The following is a 20109-nucleotide window of genomic DNA, read 5'->3' as shown; positions in this document are numbered from 1 at the left end:
GCACCAGTGTAGTAGTTTGTGTGTGGGAAGGAAGAGGACACAGGGGTCGGTTGGACTACTGACGTGTCTATTCTCTTAACTCAAAGGTATTTTCACAAGGCAGCACAGTGCAGTTTCAAAACTCAATGCTTCGTCGTAAACACTTCCGGGTTACTGGCATCCGGAACTCATGGGTCACGTCAGTAGTCCTTCTCTCTCTCGCTGTCTTCCGTCCCTCCGGGTGTTTTGTACTCTCCCCGCGCAACTTACTAGAACGAGAAACAGGTGTTGGTAGTTTGTGTCCAACCCACTCACTTACCGCTCGTCTCCCGCCTCTCTCTACCGCTGCAGACCTCGCTGAACCACGCCCCCTCTGCCACACTCACTATTTCCACTATCTCAACCTATCTCCCTCTATTAAATTGAGCAAAAGCACATGAAATAACAATGAATTTTAACATTTAATCTTCTTTAAATTAGAAGTAAAGCATGATGGGAAGTAGAAATTTGTTGTAACTCATTCTGTAAAGATGTATATATGTGTGGAGATGTATGCATTCATATTAATATGGGAAATTCAATATACAGTGGCTACACAATAAAGGATAAAACTTTATGGATATTACATGTAATGCTATTTATGTCTTAATTACTAAATATTGTATGTGTTAAAATATAGCAATACAAGGTCAATGCATACATTGCAGTAGCTATATTAAAAAAAGGCTTTAGTTTCCTTTATTCCTTTATATTTCCTTTAAAATAGGCTATTTTGCATATAATTTCAGTATATTCCCATATATTTGTTTCGTAATAGTGTTCTACCTATACAAATTATTTGTTAACAGTAATATCAGCAATATTTAAAAAAATTATTAACCCTCAAAAATAGCCTTAGTTATGTCATCGCAAACTGCGCATGTGTCAACACAGGGCGGCCATGCGGAAATCAATCGCAGCTTTCATTGCCTCCGTCTATGATATGATTGCCCCCCCGTGGGACCGCGAAGTGTTGATCTCCTGGTAAGATTTGTGTTTGTCATGTCATTCTCAATGCAAATGTTAACTTATTTAATGGCAAGATTTGCTAAAAGATTTGTAAATTGTTCCTTTCTGTTATCATGTTGGTGCACAGCCTTAGTGTTAGGTAACGTAAAGGTAACGTTAAGCCTAATTTATGCAGCGCATGTGCAAAATTTAAACAATTAAAAGTATTTAATGTGCAAAAACAACAAGTGAAAAATGATTATATTCGTATTAAAGTTATTAAACTATATAATAGGGGTGTAAAGATTCGTTTTAACAACGATTCGATTCGGAAATAAAACAGTCACACTGATTTAAATTTTTAGCTGAAAAGTTACTTAATCGATTTAAATTCACTGAATCATTTCGGATCATATCGTTCTAAATGAACCAATATTGTCCTTAAATCGTATCGACAATCTCAAATCGTGATACGAATCGAATCGTTGTTAAAATGAATCGTTACACCCCTAACAGTTACTCACTGTCTGTGGTGGTGCTGTTAAATCTGTATGGTAAAGCCTGTACTGCTGACGTCCACTGATAAACTGACTCCTTTCTCTACTAATTCTCTGGGCGGGCAAAGCAGAGGAAGGGGCGGTAACCTTTCCTGGTATGACATAACAGGAGAATTTAAAATCAGCTCGTCTGAGCTCTCATTTTCCCAAAGGCAGAGAAAGACAGTCTGAACTCGGTGTATACTGATCAACATTTCTAGTGACTTGGGGAAAACATTCAGGCTAGGGGAACTCATATTAATTTTGAAAAACCTCATAAAATAAAAATTTCATGCCATTGGACCTTTAAAGTATTGTTTACTAAAGTCACCTTCCTCGTCCTTCTTCTTCATCTTCTTCTTCTTCTTCTTCGTGCATTATCATCACCACTGGGGCTTGACAGTTTTGCTCTATATAGTAAGAATTTTGGTAAATCTATACAGTGACAGGAGACTGAGTGCTGACGTCTCTCGTGTCTCTTCCTGAAAACCATTTTCACTTCCTTTAAGGAAGTCAAAGAAATTTCAGTTCAACACGACAGAAAAATAAAGATGAGAAAAAATAAAGATCTACAAATATTATCTGAGGTGAGTGTTTCATCTTTCTTTAGTTGTTATCGTGTGTGTGTGTGTGTGTGTGTATTATGTGTCATTGGGGACTTTAATGCAGTTGTGAATTTATTTAAACTTCCTCGTCTCATAATGAACAGAAGGTTAAGTGTGTCTTATATTGGTACACAACATTCTGTGCATGTGTAAGATGCTATTTTCCCATACAAAGCCTTGTTTACATAATGAACAATAGTTTAGCAACCTAATGTTTCATGGCAAATATGAGAGTGTATTTAGTTTTTTGCTGAATGAGAGAGATGAGCCCAAGCTATTTCATTTTCACTTTAAATAAATGTATTTTTGCTTGATGTGTTGTTTATAATGAATGCCACTAAGATAATTTATTTAATATATACACACAAATGTGTGTAGTTGTGTGTAATTGCGAGGTTAACGGGTGTTTTTGGAGTAAGATCAGTTTCTCTCTCATGACATTACTTCCTTTTCTTGGCCAGTGTTGTGTAATATTCAGTTGCCAGTTTCCATGGAAAATTAATGTAACTGAAAATATTTGTCCTCAAATTATAACTCATTTCATGGGCTATTTAGAAAAGACAGAACTTAAGAAGTTTCAATATTAAAGGGGCTTGATTGTGATTGTGGGGTTCATGTTTGGTTTTTTAAAAAATTGCATAATTTTTCATATATTTTACCCTTATTCGACACTGCTCCGTCCCTTCTTGTAAAAACCGTCTGATGGTTTCACGAGCTGTGGGAGGGCCGCCGACATTGCATGTTTGCAACACTGACAGGGTGTCGGAGCCTGCTGGATTTACAACACAAGATCATTCACTTCACCGGATATGTTATGTGACATTACATGAGGGGTAGAAAATGGGTAGAAAATGGTTGTGTTAGCCGACTGGTAAAGTTGTCACGGGCTGTGGGCATCCGCGCCACCATTAAATTACAACGCTGATGGAGCCTGCTGGATTTACAACACAAGATCATTCACTTCTTCTGATCTATGGTGAATTCAAGGTGATTGGGACACTTTTTGGCATTGACATGACGTGGGAAGTGTCCCAATCACCCTGAATTCACCTTATGTGACATTACGTGAGGGAACAGGGTAGAAAATGATTGTGTTAGTTGATCGGTAAAGTTATCACAGGCTTTGGGTGTCCGCCCCGCCATTATATGTTTAAACACTGATGGAGATGCGGAGATGGGGCCTGCTGGATTTACAACCTAAGATCATCCACTTCTCCTTATATAAGCGACATTTTTGTGATTGTGTAATGTAATTTGAAGTGTATGAAACCTAAAATAAACATTAAAAGACACTGCTCAGTCAGTCTCTCACTCACTCAGTCTCTGGCTCAGCTCGAGTCAATGCGCTAAAACTATTGATCCCTAACTCCCCCGTCACTAGGACATGCCGTTGTGCGACTCCTGCATTGAACTCGCGACGATTGTGAGCTTTCCTCCGTAAAATGTGCAGCACAGAGAGCGAGATTTAAATTTTAAGCATTGCTCGCTAACTCCCCTGTCCATAGGAAGGCTGAACAAAGTGGACCTGCAATCCGGATGAAAATAACAGCATTTCGTCGGCATCGCACGACCGATGGCACTCCAGCCTACTATTCCGCAGCAATAAAAAATAGCCTCGCCTCCCTTATGTAATATTCTCTGATGACCAGCTGCTGATGTCAGCTAGTCTGGAGGAAAAGGCTGTAGTTCCCAACTGCGGTTTGCTGTAGTCCTTAGAAATTGTAAAAAAAAAAAAAAAAAAAAAACCAAATATCTCCCTTTGCTTTAAACTTTGAACGTTGTAACTTTGCAGATGTTGTTTATGCTCAAACAGCAACATTACTAGCTAAAGTTAAAAAAGTGAAATTCTGTTTTATGAACCCTTTAGGCATTAACTGGAACAGTACACATTTTTTAAAACAATACACAGATGGTGTAATGTGATAAATCCCCTGAGTTGTTTTGCCTGATTGATTATAGGCATTCAGATAAATAGGTAAGGACACAGAGCAAACAATGAGTGAACAACCTATGCTTGTCTAGGCTAATACAGTTTATTATTAATTATTTGTGCCCTAATAAAATGTTTAAAAGCTTGGTGTGAGTAAACCTTAATTTCTTGTTAATTATCTGTTAACTACATAAACTACATACCTACTGAGGAAAATATATTTTTTGTAATCATCATAATTAACATTGCAATGTGTATTTGATTATATAATACAGTGCATAAAGCTTTATATTAAGCTATATAATGATATATTACTGTTTATTAATACAATATTAATTATCATTAATTCTTTATCTAAGATTCTCTAAAATGTATTTGACTGTTAACTAAATACAATAGAGAAAAGCATGATGTACTCTTCTGAGGGTCCATTTTAAAAGTATTGGTTGTTCAAAAATAACAATTCTGATGCCCTTATCTCGTTTCAAAGTTGTATGGAAATCTGTGTATTTTTGTACATACAATAGAAAAGTCAATGGACACCAATCCCCACAACAAGGGAAATACCATGAATATTCATGTGAACTCCACCCAATGGAACAGTTTTTCACACAACGTTAAGTTTCTCCATGTTGTAAGCTCTAGGGATAAGACTTATAAAGCATGAATTTTTAGGGGCATGATATTCAAATGAGGATTGTTTTCAGCTGCCACATTTATCAAAGGTTTCCATTCGTTCGATGGAATTGGCGGCATACAAATATTTTATGAACCACACATGAACCCTGTCGCAAGATGATAACCAGCATCACTTAAATTAACTGAAAGTTTTGAACACTTTTATAGAAGTTGTAGAAATGTAGGAATACCTCTCAAATGTAGACAACTCCCATCGTGAAAATAAACCATCCATAAATAAGAGAGGCAAGTTTATTTATCTAGCACATTTCATACACAATGGTAATTTTGTTTTTTTACATAGAAAGGGAATTTTAAAAAAAACTTAAAATAACAATAAAAGCATCAAATAAAAATTATTAAATTATATTTTTTAAAGAATAAAAAAGATACATAGATAAGTGCAATCAGTCAGATGTATAGTGACCCTAATGGCCAGAATCACTGTTTCAATACATTACTTTTTTAAAAAGTGTGATTGGAAAAGTATAGCATAAAAAGCATAATCTGTGCAGAGCGCCTGTGAGGCGTTTATCTGAAGTAAACAAAAACCAATAGTCGCAAGATAAAACCACTACTTTAATGGAAACGTGATGTGATTCAATGCCTAATAAACACAACTCAACCATCTTAAAGGGATAGTAACACTAGACAACAAGGAATATTGAACCAGGATACTCTGATTAAGAACTGAGAGAGTCAAGTTCCCTTTCGGGGAACTCGAGCTGCGTCGAAACGCTGTGAGAACGCCTCTGCGTTAATGCGTCGTGAAGCGCGTGTAGAACCATTCCATCGGAAGATCGATCGATCGTCTGCGTGATGACGTCATCGACTGGAAGCTATAAAGTGTCCGTGAAAACAAACAGGAACTAGCTTCTGTGCCTTCAGCAAGCGATCTGTGTGAACCTGTCTGTCTATTTGGTGTTTTTGTCTGTCTATTTAGAAGATTTTTCCACCCTTTTGTTAAATATATCCCTATATTAACAAAAAAAAGAGAAAAAAAAGATCGAAAATGGCGAGTGAAAGCAGTCAGTTTAAGAGGTGTGTTCATCCCTGCCCACGCTACATCACGGGTGGGGATACACACGCTCTTTGTGTTGCCCGCTTGGGAGCGCAGCATGCCCAGGCAGCCCTCGAGGGGGCTGCTTGTGAGCACTGTGAAAGACTACCGTTAAGAACGCTGCGCTCCCGCCGGGCACTCTTCGAGGAGGGTGCTTCGGCTCGTGTTCCCCGCGGCTCTGGTCCCGCTGCTGCCGAGGCAGAGCAGAAGCTGCAGTCGTGGGGTTCACAATTGGACGTTGCAGAGGGGTTAGAGACGGGCGCTGCCTTATCTCTGCCCTCACCTGCACCGTCCAGCGGCTCTTCTCGGGGCTTGGAAGCACGCATTGCGGTTTCTTCCCCCCCCCCCGAGAGAGTCGCCGTTGCTCCAACTATCCAGCTCCGAGGAGGTGGACGTTGAGAGCATCGCGACTGAAGATTCGACACTTCAGTCCCCTGCGAGTGAGGAGCTCGTTGAGGTTCTGACGTGAGCAGTGGCCAGGTTAAACATCGACTGGCCCACTGAAAGATCTGAGGCAGGAAGAAACCGTACTAGCAAGCTAGATGAAAGATTCCTGCCTTCTCGCGCTTCAGAGCCTCAGCGCCGGGGCCTGCCGTTCTTCCATGATTTGTACACCGAGGTGGCAAGATCATGGAAGAGACCGGCATCATATAGAGGGTTCAGCCCGCAGACTTCGGTCTACAGTAATATCGCTGGGCTGAAACTATATGGTTATGGGGCAATGCCAAAGGTGGAAGAGAGCCATCTCTCGCCTTCCTCGGCATCGTCCCTGAAGGCCCAGACTTTGCCCACTAGACCCTTAAAGACAACGTCGGCACTGGTGGGCAAAGCGTACTCGGCAGCAGGTCAGGCTGCCGCATGCCTTCATATGATGGCAATTATGCAGGCATATCAGGCTGACCTGCTCAGGGACCTTGATGGACGAGATGAAGTGGGGGGAGAGATTATAAATGAGCTCAGAACATCTACTGATCTTTCTCTCCGGGCCACCAAGGAGACGGCCAGATGTGTGGGCTGCTCTATGGCAGCCTTGGTGGCCACGGAGAGGCATTTGTGGCTCAACCCCACAGAGATAAAGGAGAGGGAGAAAAGCTTTTTGCTGGACGCGCCGCTGTCTTCTGGCGGCCTCTTCGGTGACGCAGTACATACTGTCACTGAGAGGTTCCAGGAGTCAAAGAAGCAAGCTGCGGCGCTAAAGCAGTTTCTCCCTCTCCGGGTCCAGGTCCCTGGGGTTGCTTCTGAGAAGCAGCCCAAGCCGAGTACGAGCTCCGCTCACAGGGCTCAACAGAAACAGAGCATCGCCACCCGAACTCCCCCTCAGCGCAGCGACGAGGGGCGGCGCTCTCAGGCGAGGCCTTCGAGGGGCAGGGCTGATCTGAGGACAGTCCTGATCGCCAAGAAAGCCTCGTCTAAGCGTTCCTGACGGCAGAAGCGTCAGGACGCTGAGGGTGGTTCCCCCCGTAGGGAAACGGTGTTTACCCCTGCCAACGGTACCCGTTTCCCTGCGGCGCCCTCTGGGGGCCGCGGTGTCAACCGGGGTTAATGCCGGGGTGCAGTCGGTCTCCGCGGGCCACCCGAGCGCCAAGAAGAGTGTGCTTTCTCCGGCTCAGAGAACCACTTTTCTAGGAGTGAACTGGGATCCGGTAATTATGCGGGCGCAATTATCGCCAACACTTAAAACATCGATCCTGGCAGCAGTCAAAGAACCAAAGCTAGACCGGGCCGTCACTGTAAAGCAGTTCCAGAAACTGTTAGGTCTCATGGCAGCAGCGTCCAACGTGATACCTTTTGGCCTACTGAACATGAGGCCGCTACAGTGGTGGCTCAGAACAAAAGGGTTCTCCCCAAGGGGAAACCCACTCCGCACAATCAAAGTCATGCGGCGATGCTTACGTGCTCTGGTCATGTGGAAAAACCCGGGGTTTCTATCCCAGGGGCCCGTGTTGGGGGCTCATGTTCGTCGCGTAACGCTAATGACAGACGCCTCTCTCAGGGGTTGGGGTGCGACCATGAGTGGCCGTTCATCCCAGGGTCTATGGCAGCACCACACTGGCACATAAATCAGCTAGAGATGCTCGCTGTGTTTCTTGCGTTGAAACCGTTTCTGCCCGACCTCAGGGGCCATCATGTATTAGTCAGGACAGACAACACATCGGTGGTCGCCTACATAAATCATCAGGGGGGTCCTTTGTACAAATTGGCACGTCAGATCCTCCTGTGGGCCAAGGGAAACTGCTGTCCATCAGAGCAGTCTATATCCCAGGGGTCCTAAATCAGGAAGCGGACATCCTGTCGAGGCAGGGGCCGAGGCCCGGGGAATGGAGACTCTACCCCGAGGTGGTGGAGCTCCTATGGCAAAAGTATGGGAAAGCAGAGATAGACCTGTTTGCTTCGGCAGAGAATTCTCACTGTCCTCAGTGGTTCTCTCTGTCACATCCAGCCTGGACGGGGCCCAGGTACTCCTAGTGGCTCCGTTCTGGCCGACCAGAGTATGATTTTCGGACCTGATATCTCTCCTGGAAGGCTCTCCGATGGAGATTCCGACCAGGAGGGATCTGCTCTCTCAGGCGGGCGGGAGATCCCTGCACCCACGCCCAGAGTTGTGGAAACTGTGGGCCTGGCCTCTGAGGGGGCCCGTTTCATAAAGGAGGGTCTCTCTGCCGAGGTCGTGGAGACCATCCTTCACTCCAGAGCTCCGTCCACGAGGAAGCTTTACGCTTTGAAATGGAAACTTTTCTCAGTATGGTGTAGAGAACGCCATTGGGACCCAGTTAACTGCCCGGTTGGTGCAGTGCTGGAGTTTCTGCAGGCAAGGTTCTCGGCAGGGTTGACCCCTCCACAATAAAGGTGTACGTGGCGGCCCTGGCTGCCTTCCACGTCCGTTTGGGTGGAGTGTCTTTGGGAAGACACCCATTAATTACACGTATCTGAGCCTCCGTTTGAACCTTTAGAGGAGGTTTCAGAGAAGTTCCTCACCCTAAAAACCATCTTTCCTTTGGCCATTTCATCTCTCAAAAGAATAGGAGATATTCAGTCCCTGTCAGTAGGGCCCTCATGCCTAGAGTTTGCGCCTGGTATGGTAAAGGCCTTTCTGCATCCCAGACCAGGTTACATCCCCAAGGTTCCTACGAGCCCACGGGGCCCTATCACTCTACAAGCCTTCTGTCCTCCTCCATTTTTGACGTCAGACCAGGAAAGATTAAATCTGCTGTGCCCAGTCAGGGCGTTAGACACATATGTCCACAGAGCTGCCCTGTGGAGAAAGACTGATCAACTGTTTGTCTGTTTCGGAGCCCAGAAAAAGGGGGCTCCAGTGTCTAAGCAGAGAATGAGCAAGTGGGTGGTCGAGGCCATCTCACTTGCTTATGAGGAGGTCGGGCAGCCGTCTCCACTGGCTGTCCGGGTGCACTCTACCAGGGGTATGGCTGCTTCTAAAGCACTTTTGTTGGGGGCTTCCCTCCAAGACATTTGTAATGCGGCAGGCTGGTCGTCGCCGCTAACTTTCGTCAGATTCTACGAGTTAGATTTGGCATCTACTGTTGGGGCGCAGGTGCTTTTGTAGTGGTGTGCGCTATGGCTTCACACATACGAGGCACTTGGTCCCATGGCGATGTGGGTATAAGCGTTCTCACAGCGTTTCAACGCAGCTCGAGTTCCCCGAAAGGGAACGTCTCGGTTACGTATGTAACCCTAGATTCCAGAGGGAACGAGACGCTGCGTCGCCCGGCCATACTCCCGGCGTGCCCGTGATCACTTACTTCAGGCTTTATCAGAAGCTAGTTCCTGTTTGTTTTCACAGACGCTTTATAGCTTCCGGTCGATGACGTCATCACGCCGATGATCGATCGATCTTCCGATCGCAGATTAACGCAGAGGCGTTCTCACAGCGTTTCGACGTAGCGTCTCGTTCCCTCAGGGAACTAGGGTTACATACGTAACCGAGACGTTTTCTTTGGTATTTATTAGGGGTGTAACGATACATTGTTATTTTATTTATCACAGTATAAAATTGCGATATGTATCTTGATGTAAACAATATGATTCGCAATATATTGTTTTATCCAAGGCTCAACTAGCTGTATTTTAAAATATATAATTCACCCAAAAATCTAAACTCTCTCATGTACTTACCCTCATGTCATTTCATTTAACTTTCAAACCCAAATAAAGACATTCTATATAAAACAAGAGATTTCTGTCCCTCCATTTAAAGTCCATTCCTCTCAAACTTAAAAGATCCAAAAAATGTAATAAAGGCATTGTAAAAACACCTAATCGAGTGTCTAATCCATATCCAAGTCTTCTTAAAAGACACAGTGGCTTTATATGATAAACAAATGTACAAAAATGCGCATACTGTAGTAAACACGGACATTCAAATGATTGCGTGACGTGCGAAAACAACATGAGTGAGTAAATTCAGAATATATTTTTTTTGATGAGCTAAACATTTACAGTTAGGGAACAGTTATTTTGACATGCTTTCTCTGATTGCATTGATCATCTGAAGCGCATGCTCTGCCCGAATGACACTCTCAAAGTCAAAGAGCAAACATCATTTAAATCACCAGACCACATTTAGTTTTAGTAGTCCAGATTATTCAAAGTGTTTTAGAAGGTTTTCTTATAGGTATAGTGCATTAATAGCGAGAGAGGTGGGACATAGCGAGCACCAGGAGAGAATGCTGCCTGCTTTGGAAGTGGGAGTAATGCATAAGAGAAAAGAAAACCTTTACAGCGTTTCAGTGACATCACTACATTTAACTACTATATATAAATGTATAATGATGCAATGGGGGGAAATTTGGGGGTCCTGATAATTATATAATAATTTAATATTAATAATCAACTCTCTTTATTTTGGCCTAAAATATTGTGAAACATATCGTATCGTAAGTTCAGTGTTGTGATTTTATATCAAATGTGCAAATACATACGTTTTTTGCTATTCTTAGGCGACAGGAACAGAAAAAGGTTAAGGAAAATGTTTTTACTCTTTCTTTATTTTACTTAAAAGACTTGAAAACCCTTACTTAAACTTTAAACTTTACTTAAAAAACCCTTGTACACATTCCCAGTGTATTGTATAATATATCTATTTAATATATATATATATATATATCATTCTTCAATATATATGTCTTCAATATACAACATTGATTAAAAGCTACTGTATTAAAGGTCTTTTGTTTTTTTATTAGCATAATTTTAGAGGTGAACTGTCCCTTTAAGGATAAGCATTCACTATGCTGCGCTGCTGTCAATTAAAGACCTGCTCGCATCTCATATACAGACACACACAGATTTTACTTTCACTTTAGACATAACCGACTGTGTTTATGTTAACCTTGTGTGCATTTGACAATATTAGCGTATTAATATTAGTAAGACAACTTAGTCCAGTAATCACCTGTGCTTGACAGGCTTTTAGTGCGCATGCTCAATGCAAAACTGTGCATAACCACGCAAATGAAATGTTTAACCGGCAAGGCTTTAAAACGCGGCTAAACAGCCCCTAACTTTAGTGCATATTATTGGATATTTACTCATATCAGAACGTAGACTCACAGACACACTCAAAAAGAGACGAAATAAACGGAGAGAAATATTTCAAACGGAGATAAATGGAAAAAATGAATTAAATGCAAAACCGGAAAAAAACTCAATTCACAAGTGCGTATTGAAACGTGAATGCTGTACCAAACTAGGCATGTGCCGATATCAATTTTTCATGTTGCGATTAATTGATTAAGTTTTATCACGATATACGATATTATCACGATATTGAAATAAGTTGCAAAAAAAAGTGTTGCCATAGCATAACAGCTTTCAGTTATTTTTGTTCTTACAAAAATAGTTCTTAATGTTTAAATACCATAATGCACCAAAAATATATACAGCTCTGGAAAAAAATCCTCATTGAGAAATCAATGTTAAGTGGTCTCTTGATATTTTTCAGAGCTGTAAAAGTACAATTTTCAAACAGATTAAAGTGCAAAAGAATTAGGCTATAAAGAACAACAGGTAGGCTTACAAATTACAATAAGTTCTCATTATTTAATGCATTAACTAAGATTGAGCAATAGCTACATTTGGTACAGAAAGTATAATGTTTTTGGTAATGTTAGTTAAGAAATACTGATCATTGTTAGTTTTATCTTAGGTCCATTAAAAAAGTTATTTTGATTTAGATTTTAATGTCATTAAACAGTAACTAAGAAATTAACATAGAATGATTAATTCTTTATAATTATTTTTCATTGTCAGTTTGGTAATAATTAATTAACATGTTAAGTTACTAATGAAGTCGTATGTCTCAAAGTTTTACTGAACAATAACAAATAATCAGAACAGTTCTAATTATTAGGGCATGTTGTAGTCCAGATTAAAACATAAAAATGTTTAAGTTTGAAAATAAATAGCCTATTAAGTCTTTAAGTATTTGGTGCTGTGATGAACAACATTGAGATTACAAAAACGAATGGCTGTTTTAAAAACTACACGCATTTTTTATTTGTTTGCTGGTTTCCGGGGTAACCGTGGCATTCTGCAGTTCATCAGCGCCCTCTGCTGTCACTGAGCGGCACTTCAGCAGCGCGTCTCCTTCACCGGTTCAGTCATGTGCAAACGCACGTGTCCCTTTGACGCAGAATACAGCGGTGTTGAGCATTTATACGGTTGATGGGCAAAGTATTCTTGAGTGCATTATAAAAAAATTATAAATTGTTAATAAATTATTATTTACGATATTTTAAAGTCCCCACGATAACAATATCGTGCATATTCATTATCGTGATAAATCGCATTATCGAAAATCGGCACATGTCTATACCAAACAAATATTATATTGAGTATTGTGGCATCCCTTATATATATTCTTCATGTCCAACAGCAGTGAGTCAATGAAGGACGATGGCATCTGTTGATCAGCATCGTGACACACTAGATGAGCTGGAAGAAGACAAGAAAGGTAATAAAGAAGAGAATATCATTAATGTTAAAGTTGTATTTTAGGAAATTTAATTAATCTCTGTCTCTGTTCCAGTGGAGATGAGCAGCAGTGCTCACACTGGAGTCTGTGTTGATCTGAATGCTCAGACAGGAGCAACTGTAAATGCTCCTCTTCTTACTGGAAACACCATCACAGGCCCAGTGACCATCAGCTACAACACTGCAGGAAATGGTACTGTCACTATAGCTGTGCTTCAGTGGTGTAATGTAACACAATAATAATAATAATAATAATAAAAGGGGGGGTGAAATGCTGTTTCATGCATACTGATCTTTTTACACTGTTAAAGACTTGGAATCCCATACTAAACATAGACAATGTTTCAAAAGTTAAGGTGGACGTTTGATGGGAGTATTTCTTTGTCAAAAATACTACTTCCGGTTAGTCATAAGTTTCGGCAATTTTTTTTCGATCATGGGTCCACTTGACGTTAAAATTTCGGAATTTCCTTGTATGGGCTGTACGGACAATTCTACCGGAAGAGCGTGAGAGAGAGAGCGAAAGCAACAGACTATGCCCATCAAAGCGGGGCTCGTGGGCTGCGCTGCACAGGTGATGTGACTTAAAGAAATTAACAATGTCACCAAAAAAGTGCGTTTTTGGTTGCCAGACCAAGACAGTCCTGTACAGATTGCCAAAAAACCCTGCGTTAAGGCAACAGTGGATGTAATTTGCTTTTCCGGATCAGCAACTGAGTTGCGCAAAGGTTTATGTCTGTTCACTGCATTTCGGTGCCGACTGTTTCATAAACAAGGCCCAGTTCGACGCCGGATTTTCCGATCGCCTAATGCTGAAGGATGGAGCAGTCCCAACGATAAAGATCCCAATGTTAGAACCGCAGGCGGTGAGTAAGACTGCTTCAAATGTCTGTGTTTTTGCCTATGCCCATCAAGTAGCCCAAACATTATCACGTATAGTTAATTGATCAATGGAGCATGCGATGTGTAGTGCGTGTACATTTGTTTAGCTGGCCACTATATGTGTAACTTTATGTTTGTGTATTGTAAAAGCACTCCAAACAACAATACACAAAGAGTGGGGAAATATGTCTAACTAAATAAGCACGCTTCTTCATTCAAATGCGCTACTATTCCATGTCTTTCTATGTAAACACTAGCCTGCCGTGCAAAACCAGTCCGCTTACTACAATTGTCTACACAAACCATGCGTAAACACACACACAAACGTGCACAACTGCACGTCCCACATGTACACCTTCAAAGACAAAAATACGACGATATAATTCATGTATAAATATGTAAATAACACAAGCCGCTAAGCATATTATATAGTTAGTGTATAACTTGTACCACATAGAGACGTCCTGCTCTAGTCGTTTTTGCTGCTGCTCCTGTTCAACTGCAGCCTCTGGGTCTGATTCCGGATCATAGATGTATGGCTGTATCTGATTAAAAGCCATATTTTTATTTTGAATAAAGTTTTTTCCCGCTGTTAGGGATGACACAGCTTTACGATGCACTCAACACAATAACAGCGGCGTGCACACGTCATTATTTAGCTCCGCTCACACGATACGCCCCCACCCGCTCGGCTTTTTTCGGAAAGACTCGGAACAGCGCATCTTTCTTATATAATTATAAAAAAAATAAAGACTTTTCGGAGATATGCAGGATGCAATGCTACTCTATAGGTACTCAAGATTGACATGACACTGACTGAAACTGAGTGTTTCACCCCCCCTTTAACTAAAAGTTAAAGTACTTGAGTATTTTTTGGGAGAGTCTGCTTTATTTGAGTTTGTATATTTCTGTCAACTTTTACTCAGACACATTTCCTCAAAGCATATTCGTTACTTACTACAAATTAAAGTCGGAAGAACACATAAAACAAAGACAACAAACCGGTGTGTTATACACTACAGTACATGATTTTTTTGTCACAATTATGTTTTGTTCCCTTTCGAGAGGTTCCTCGTATTGCGTATGGGAAAAACTCCTTTTGTTGAGAATATGAAGCAAAACTTTATCAATAAAGTTATCTATGTAAAGCGCAGTGCAGCTGCACGTCAATAGCCCGGCGCGAGGAGCGCTCTGATTGGCCGGGCCGTGGCAACTGCAGTAACCTATGGTGAGGCGGCTGAGAGGAACGAACCAATGGGGGACGCTCTAGAGAGACCGCCTAAAAAGGGGCTTATATTAGCATACAGGAGGCTATATAAGACCCTGAACCACCATAGGTGTCAGATTTTATCTCCTTCAGCGACACCATCACTGACCTCCGAAATCAAGCAAAACGCTGTGGAAAAGCAACCAGCGGAACATCCCTGCAGCCCTGAGGATGCCGGATTTCCACCGGGTCTCTGCCTTTAGCCACCTGCGTTCCAGCTGCACCATCCAGTGTTAAATATCTTTTATTCTGTGTGGCTATGTTGTGTTGTGTGTGTGTGTGTTTGCCGCTGCAATGCCATTTCAAAAAGCTTCATGGCTTGTTCTATGCGAGGACTCTCTCCCTCTTCTCTCGTTCCGCCGCGCCGAATAAGCCCCGTGGAAAGACGGAGCTCTCCTCACTCTCCCTCTTCTCTCATTCCGTCGCAGTGTAGAAGCGCAGCGGAGAGACAATGTCAGAGGACATGAGCAAACTCAAGCCGAAGCTCTCTTCAATCTGCCACTGCCACTGGGGCGGCAGTGGCTCAGTGGTTCATGTAGGTTGTCTACAAACCGAAAGGTTGGTGGTTCGATCCCCGGTTCCACCTGACCAAATGTCGAGGTGTCCATGAGCAAGACACCTAACCCCAGCTGCTCCCGACGAGCTGGATGGCGCCTTGCATGGCAGACACCGCCGTCGGTGTATGAATGGGTGAATGTGAGGCAATATGTAAAGCGCTTTGGATGGCCATAGGGTCTGTTGAAAGCGCTATATAAATAATATAAAGTCCATTTACCATTTACCACTGCCACCGCAGAATTTTCCTCACTCTTCCTCTTCTCTCGTTCAGTCGCGCTAAGAAGCGCCGCGGACAGACTTTTCCTCACTCTTCTCGTTCAGTTTCCGGTAAGAACCGCCGTGGACAGAGAATACTAGAGTAAGTTAGACAAGCGAACTCGGGCTGTTGGATATGTCAAGAACGTGGCTTACGTCACAGCCGTTTCTCGCGGCAGCGCATGCTTACTGCCAAGGAAGTTGTAATGCCTGCCTTGTCATGATAGTGCACGCCCTTTCCACAGTGCGCGTTCGCTGACTAGAGCGCGACTTACGTCATAGCACACGCTCACTGTCAGAGCATAACGGCGTCGGAATATGGCTGCCAAGCTAAGCCTTTTTCACTCTATCACTTCTTCCAGTCCCCTCTATTTAGGCGGCTGAAGAGGTTTTGACACTGTAGACAATGTGTCCACTACACAGTGTGCACCCCTACATAAGCACTGTTAATTCAGCCCCACAAAATCAAAAATAAATCCCACCGCGGCCAGATTACGCCATGGACTTTCTTATATTCTCCCAGTTCCCTTGGTTCAGGTGACTGAAGATGTAAATATTGCAGTCAACTAGCCTGTGGTCAAACACGCTTGTCTGCACACGCATTTTAAGTCTAGACTAGAGCATGACGGCATTGGTTTCCATACCACCCGAACTTCCTTACATTCTCCCAGTTCCCTTAGTTAAGTGACTGGAGATGAAATATTGCAGTCAACTAGCCTGTGTCAAACAAGCTCATCTGCACACTAATGCTGTGTGTGTTTACCCCTGTGGACTCGCTCACTGGCTTGCGCCGTAGGAATTCCACGTAGGTTGTGCCCACTACACAGTGCGCACCACTGCACATTATTTAAAATGACACACAAAATAGCTTTTTCTATGTAGGAAATTTGCCCACTTTACAGTCTGCACTCCTGCACCCAAGCACTTTTCACAAAGCGCACTCTCGCCACGAGCACTATAAATGTGAGGCGCGTGCCCACTGCAAAGCCTGCGCCACCAAAACCTAAACACTATCCCCACAGTGTTACAAGCTCAGTCAGGGACGTACTGGGACTGAAATTCAGCCCGGGACTTTAAGATGGAGAGGCCTTTTACGCGAGTGCCCTTGGTGCACGAGCAGGATTTTTTTGCAGTTATTTTCATTCTAATAGTGTTTTTATGGTATAAAGACAATCAAATTTCGCTGAAGACTTTCAAGAAACACCTGCCTCCTCGGGTTGTATAAGCAAGTCACCACTGCACTAGACAAAACAACCAGGTCAGCAAAACGTAATCTCAAACACATAAGTCACACAGTATTAGGGATGGGTATCGTTAAGATTTTAACGGTATTACTACTCTTACCGATACTGCTTATCGGTCCGGTACTTTAACGGTATTCTTATCGGTACTTTTTGAGATTGATATATATACACTGCTGCCTCTTTAAGACAGATGTGCAGATCTATAGATGACTGATAATAGGCAGATGCACTACACTTTCTCCCGACTACATCCATAATAACTACGTCCATTTTAGATACAAACTGTGTTGTGTTTAAGAGACTCTCCAAGCCGGTCATTTTGACATAGATGTTTGTGTTCATTTGATCGTTTAGACGCGAGTGTGAAACCGAAAGTGTAATTTGCTCATCTCGTTGCGGCTGTTTCAGAGCGCGCGCCGACTTGGGAACAATCTCTTGCGCACATTTTTGTGCTTTTAATCGCTCTTTTTATTATTAAACGCGTCCCAAACCTAACCAAGAAAAACTTCTTTGAGCGAATCGGATGTCAGGAAATACGAGGATCAGTCCAAGTTGGGAGGGGCCGCTCGTATCCCTCCTCAAGATTGGAAGTATTGGTTTGGCCCGGTCTGAAAAACACACACACACACACACACACACGGACACACACACTGACACACAGCTGCGGTCCGCTGCAGCTGAGCAGCCGGCCACAGGACGATACGGTAATGTTACGTATCATATATATATATTTTTTTTAAATAAACGTTTTGCCCAGCGGCCGGTTCGGCCTGAAAAGGACCGGCCGTTCGGGATTGTTCCCGGTATTCCCGATTGCCAATCCGCCCCTGAGCTCAGTGTTACAGCACAAGCAACCGGGTTAACAGGCCCCTATTACTAAGCAGCCTGAACAAAGCACTTGTGACATGCTCGTTCAAGATGCTGACGGTGAAACTAATCCTCACGCACATTCGCCCAGAGGATTGGTTTTTCACAATAGACCTGAAAAACGCACACTTTCACATTCAGATAGCCCCCCACTACAGGCCATTCTTGAGATTAGCCTTCGAGAGGCAGGCTTATCAGTACAGTATCTTTTCTGGGCACTGTAATAGACTCAAGACTCATGAATGAGTGGCTTACACTGCATGAAAAGAGGTGTATCCGGACCCGTATACTCCTGTATACACTGCTGAAATTCGGAAGAATCCGGGAGTATACTGGCCGGATAGGTCAAATTCCATGGATCGGTATATATCCGTATACATCCGGAATGATACCAAATCGGATGTATGTTGTGGCCGTATACTTCCATGCTACAGTCATTTGTTGCCATGGCAAGTAATCCCATCAGGTTTTTTCAGGAGACATTTTCACACCTCTGAGCAGCTTTGCCTCCCATCCCCTATTGGCCTTTCAACTCAAACTGGATTGGTTGTTCTTTTAAAACCACTCCCAAAACCCAAACTGCTATTGGAGGACAGGGCACATTGAAAACCCAGTAAAGTGATTTTATTGGTTACTTTTAAAACTTAGCCCGCCCTTGGCCTTAGAGCAAAGTTATTTGATTGGTTACTTTTAAAACTTAGCCCGCCCTAGGCCTTATAGTTTAGTGATTTGATTGGTTATAGGTCAGCTATGCAGATACTGCTCATACACCATAAACCCCACCCCCCTCTCCCCCCAAAGGAAAAATACACACAAAAAACTATTTAGGAAAATATAGAATATTTATTAAGGTACATAAAACATTACCAAGAGCATTTTAAACGAGCAAAATAATAGAATGGAGAAACAAAAACAAGTGAACAAAATGTATTTAAAAGGGATAAAAATGTAAAGAACAAAAAAAAATAAAGGCATTTAAAAGGAACAAATAAACAATATAAATATAACTATATAAAATAAACATAAGTTAAAATGAAAGGGTAAAAAAGGCATGAAAAATAAAATTAACACAACATATTTAAAAGTTGGCGATATAAAGAAATAAATACACAGTGTATCTAAAAATGTAACATTATAAAATGAGACAATGCAAAAATGTAAACATTATAAAATTAGAACCAGAATGTTAAAAAAAGGTTATATAATATACATAAATGTTCTAAGTAAACAATAAAAATAAGTAAAAAAAAAAAAAAAAAAAGTGAGCAAATTCTATTTAAAGGACGGCGATGTAAAGGAATAAAAGAAAAAAAATGCATATAATATATGTTCTAAGTAAACAATATATATAAGTGGAAACATTTCCAAAGAGCATTGTAAAAATACATTATAATGATGCACTGATGATGTGACGTGTAGCGTGGGACAGCCTCTTGTCTGGTTCGTAGCACTTGGGAGAGCGCAGACAACCGTGTTTCTGTTTGGTGGAGACCTCACCATCCACACTGGCCTTCCATCAACAACAGCATCATCTTTATCAGACATCTGCTCTATTGTTGCGGTCTCTCACAGGTCTCTTTCTGCGTTAGCTTGTACAACCCTGGACCTGGTCTCCAGCAACTGCAAAACATGACAGTAATTTAACCACTAAAACACAGACTGTGTTTACATGTGCAACAATAATGCAACTATGTATTCTAAGAGTAAGGTCTTAATCGCAGGAAGGTGCTCACATGACAAGCAGAACTCTTCACTCCAGTTTACATGCACTTTCACTTTCTTTGACGGTTCTTTGCCATGTTCTTCATAGTGTGTCTTTTTTTGGGCCTTTTCAGGCTGAGCCACAGAATACTTCCTCCGTGGTGTCTCAATGTCTTGCAACCTGCTAAATAAATCATGAATAATTGTAATACCAATAAAAGTAAGCAAAACAAAGCACACATAGTAAATATTAATATAAAATTACATAAAAAATAATACAATCTTTAAGATTACCTTTTACACATTCAGGGTCAACATCTGTAAAAGTTGTCCTTAATTCTTCAAAGGAAAATGGTCAAAGCGAGGTTGTGTGATGACTATGCTGGGGGGAAAAGTTGCAGTTATAATTAATGAAATTCAGTTTTGGCATTTCAAATCCATATGACGTTAGTAGTAGGTTAACCTAACATTTACAGTATAGAATAAGCAGTCTTACCCAGTCTGTGGATCGTATTTGTGTGGGCTGTTCTCTGAATTGGGTTTCACACAAAGGCACCTTACAGATTCCTG

General features: G+C 42.0%; 1 protein-coding gene across 3 annotated transcripts in view; it reads left to right on the top strand.

Annotated features, from left to right (window-relative positions):
* Positions 1-2004: 2004 nt before the first annotated feature.
* The window catches only part of LOC137049205 (NACHT, LRR and PYD domains-containing protein 12-like), a 122804-nt gene continuing 104699 nt past the window's right edge, over positions 2005-20109 (top strand). For 2 of the 3 annotated variants that reach the window (XM_067427662.1, XM_067427664.1), the window contains exons 1-3: positions 2005-2089; positions 12668-12745; positions 12821-12958. In XM_067427662.1, coding sequence (XP_067283763.1) covers positions 12688-12745; positions 12821-12958 — 196 coding nt within the window. In that variant the 5' untranslated portion in view covers positions 2005-2089; positions 12668-12687. The remainder of the gene's footprint in view (positions 2090-12667; positions 12746-12820; positions 12959-20109) is intronic. The other variant, XM_067427663.1, reaches the window with a different exon arrangement.

This window comes from Pseudorasbora parva, chromosome 20 (genome assembly GCF_024679245.1).
Source record: "Pseudorasbora parva isolate DD20220531a chromosome 20, ASM2467924v1, whole genome shotgun sequence".
Lineage (NCBI taxonomy): Eukaryota > Metazoa > Chordata > Actinopteri > Cypriniformes > Gobionidae > Pseudorasbora > Pseudorasbora parva.
The sequence above is the reverse complement of the archived record's forward strand: the minus strand, read 5'-3'. Positions and strand labels throughout refer to the sequence as shown.